Source organism: Callorhinus ursinus, unplaced genomic scaffold (genome assembly GCF_003265705.2).
Source record: "Callorhinus ursinus isolate GAN/ISIS: 27379988/994484 unplaced genomic scaffold, GSC_fseal_2.0 scaffold30, whole genome shotgun sequence".
NCBI lineage: Eukaryota > Metazoa > Chordata > Mammalia > Carnivora > Otariidae > Callorhinus > Callorhinus ursinus.
The window spans coordinates 9,533,751-9,537,495 of record NW_027397092.1 but is presented as its reverse complement, the minus strand read 5'-3'; the positions used below and the strand labels follow the sequence as shown (position 1 = coordinate 9,537,495).

At 43.5% G+C, this 3,745-nt stretch overlaps 1 protein-coding gene across 1 annotated transcript; it reads right to left on the bottom strand.

Moving 5' to 3' along the window:
- Window positions 1–1,011: 1,011 nt before the first annotated feature.
- Window positions 1,012–2,227, bottom strand: LOC112815038 (zona pellucida sperm-binding protein 2-like). Its single transcript, XM_073878529.1, has one exon. It carries the CDS (start codon window positions 2,207–2,209, stop codon window positions 1,022–1,024), a length of 1,188 nt encoding a protein of 395 aa, XP_073734630.1. The 5' UTR covers window positions 2,210–2,227; the 3' UTR covers window positions 1,012–1,021.
- Window positions 2,228–3,745: the final 1,518 nt, after the last annotated feature.

The window sequence follows — 3,745 nt, the reverse complement described above, 5'->3', positions numbered from 1 at the left end:
TCATCAGCATAAGAAAACAAAGCTGAATCTTGTCATAAGGACCAAGACATGATGGAAGGGCTCTGTGTGTGTTTTGTTTAATGAGAGTTGAATTTAGTTATTCAGAAGGTGTCACTTTATTTTTAAGAAAGGTATAGTTGATACGTAGTGGTTCAGGTGTACGATATAGTGATTCAGCAACTCTCTGCATTATGCTATGCTCCCCGCAAATGTAGATCACATCTGTCACCAAACAATGCTGTTATGATACCATTGACTATGGTGTTTTTAATTTTCTTTGCATTTTATTCATGGTCTTTGTTTACTTTTCCAAATGAAGTAACTAATCTAGTGAGCCAGGATGTAAAAATTCATCCCCCTTAAAATCCAGGTTCCAGGGGTGCCTGGGTGGCTCAGTCCATTAAGCGTCTGCCTTTAGCTCAGGTGTGATCCTGGGGTCCTGGGACTGAACCCCGTGACATCAGGCTCCCTGCTCAGTGGGGAGTCTGCTTCTCTCTCTCCCCTCAACTCACCGCTGCTTGTGTTCTCTCTCTTTCAAATAAATGGATAAAATCTTAAAAAACAAAAACAAACCAGGTCCACTTGTAGGGTGGTGTGGAAAAGCAGGAAGAAGAGGGAAATAGAGTGAAACTTCCCACTGTAGTAATTTTCATCCCTGTTACAAATAACTTTTTTCTTTTAAGATTTTGTTTATTTATTTGAGAGAGAGTGAGAGAGAGAGAGAGCACGAGAGATGTGGAGAGGCAGAGGGGGAGAGAGAAGCAGACTCCCCACTGAGCAGGGAACCAAACGTGGGGCTCGATCCCGGGACCCCGAGATTATGACCCGAGCCAAAGGCAGATGCTTAACTGATTGAGCCACCCAGGCACCCCACAAATAATTTTTTTTAAAAGTTCTGTTACATACATTTGCAAGTTACCGAAGTGAAATAGGATAGCCCAAGTGTCTATGGTAGTAAGCATGGATGTATACATACTTTTTTTTTTTTTTTTTTTACTTCAACCACTTTATTTGAAAATCCTTAGTGATTTAACATCATGGTTCTTTTCTTGTGCAGGTAGCTAATGAGGCCTAGAGTTGCCACCAGGCCTGCTAAGCCACCCACAGCCACCACAGTCTTAAAAGCAACATATCCGGCAGCCCAGTGCCCTTTCGAGTCCACAGCATCTCTGAGTGAAGAGCCATCTGACAACAGGAGGATGGGTCCTGGGAGACTTACTATCATTTTCTCTTCAGTGGTGCCCGTGGCTCGCCGCTGTCTGGATGACACAGGGCAAGTCACAGAACACAGAGGGGAATCAGGAGAGAGTTGATTGCAGATTAACGCGCTGCAGTGGAAGTAGACCAGGCTAGAGAGCACTTGGGCCTGTGATACAAAGGCAAAGGTCTTCACATCAAACCTCTGATAGTGATTAGGATATGTCACGGAGGAACCAACTGGATGGAAGGTGGTTCTGTAATTGTCCAGGTTGTATTCACAGCCATCTGTGATTATATTCCACTGGGGGAGGGAGTCTGGGTCCATGGTGGATGTTGCCCAGCAATCATCTAAGACCAGCTTGATGTTGGGGTCAGACCTATTAAGGACTCTTAGTTCCAGGTAAATTGGTTGGCGGAGGTATCTCACCACAGGGTACTCCCTGTCCCTATAAGGTCGAAGGTAGGATTTATCTGGGTAGGTTTGCAGGCTCAAGGCAAGTGGACCTGGCCTCACTGAGGCCATTGGAGGAGGAAGACTTTGGACATCGGTCTTTATTAGCAGGTCATCTCTGCTGTAATGGCACCTCACAGTCATTCTGAATTCACTATCTCTGGAAATTGTGCGTGGAGGGAGATCTGCCCAGAGAGCATGTATTTCATTTTCATAAATGACTTTGTCATCCTTGAACTTATATCTTGTTCCGCATCCATTCAGGGGGATGTGAAACAGTGTCAGCCCTTGAGATGGAACCTTGAAGGTAGGTCGGCAGGACGAGTCTCCCACCCTGAGGGTATTCAAGTTTAGAGCTGGTTTTGTTTGGTGGCTGTAGACCTTGACATCCATAAACCCATCCTGGGTGCACAGGTCACCTATAACTATAGAAACCGGTGACTCACAGACACACTCGGGATAAACCACCATGGACACAGTCTCCACTTTAAAGGCAAAGGTCAGCTTGAGTGAAGCTAAGTAGAACTGATTGGGTAGGCATTTTTCAGAGGATTTCATTTTGAGAAGAGTTTTGCTGAAGTGCAATCTCAAGCCCTTAATATATACATACAAGCCCATAAATATACAATCGCTGATGAATAAAAACTAAAGTATTTAACCTAACTGAAGTGTTTTCTATAATTAAAAAATAAAAACAAAAACAAATGCAGGAATGGGAATCATGAAAGGATGTTTAAGAAGCCTTAGTCTTTGAAGAGTAGTTAAATTACAGTAACTACCCCAAATAAGAATTATGTTTTACCTTTTAGTTCTTTGATGAAAATCAGCTCATCTAGCAGGAATGCCCATTTGGAGCCTTATGATTACAATTAGACCCGTGCACAGCCGAGTCACAGGATTTCCTGCGACAGGTCCCACCACCACGAAGGAGATGAATGCCGAACAGGGTCTACACTTCAGGTCATTGCTGCAATTAGCCTTGTTCTCATCAGGACCTATTTGGAAAGGATTAACGTTTTAATGTTTATAAATGGTTACCATGATTTTATTGTGGGCTCTGAGCCACAAGTTACTGAATCCGTTTCACTAGAATATACTGTTGTTCTGCTAATCTCAAGAGACCTGGTAGAGGGGACAGTGGTCTTGGCTCGAGACCCAACATGGTATGGGGAGGGTCTGTTACTTGGCAGTGCTGGGTCATCTGGTCACAGTGTTTTACAACCACACACAAGGGACAAATCAAGCCAGGAGCCACCTCCTCTGAGGCCCACAGAAGTTTCTGTTGAAATCCATTAATCCTTTCCCCAGAAGGGCAAGTGGAGACAACAGGAAAGCAAAGTGTGGGATGGGAGAAATCTGATAAGCACATCTATTTTGTTTACATCTCTAGTGGCTTAGGAACATAGAGTTTTTCTGAGGGTCAAACAAAGAAACTAAGAAACCACAGTAGCTTTAGAGGTTGATTGTGAATATGTGGGTTTCTCGTTAGTCACTTTAAAAGGTTCACATAGTGTAATGTGAAAACTCAATAGTCCTTGTAAGTTTTTAAAAACAAAATTCTCCTTACACCTGTGTCCTGAATAGCAATCAGATAAAGAACTCTTCTACTCAAGAGTTTGCGTACCATTTTAAAGAGGAAATGATCTAATCTGGGACTATAAGTAAAACCTAAATAAACAGACCTAAACAGCCCACTGAGATTTAAGTACGTGTCTTATGTGCATCCAGCTATAGTTAATTATAAAAGAAAGACAGGGACCAGGAGCCCAGACCTGAGCCAAATCAGGAAATCGAGGAAGTTTGTTTTCGGCATTTTGCAGGTTTCACTGTGGGCACTTTTCCATTCCTTCTTCACAATCCCGTCAGCGCCCTGCTCTCCCCTGGCTCCCTGCCTCCCAGATAAACATGCACACGTTTCATCCAACCCCTTGGCATCTGTTCGGTTTCTCTTCTCAACTTGCTTTCAACTCTGCTCAGTCATTAAGTAATCATTCACCTTTGAACAGATAATGACACACAGAGGGACTATGCTGAGCTGTGAGGTTCAAGACAGAGAGAAAGAAGCATCTAGTGGAGCGGGCAGATCAGTGGTGA

Coding starts and splice junctions, on each gene's coding strand:
- LOC112815038 (XM_073878529.1), bottom strand. CDS start 2,209: ATGAAATCCTCTGAAAAATGCCTACCCAATCAGTTCTACTTAGCTTCA.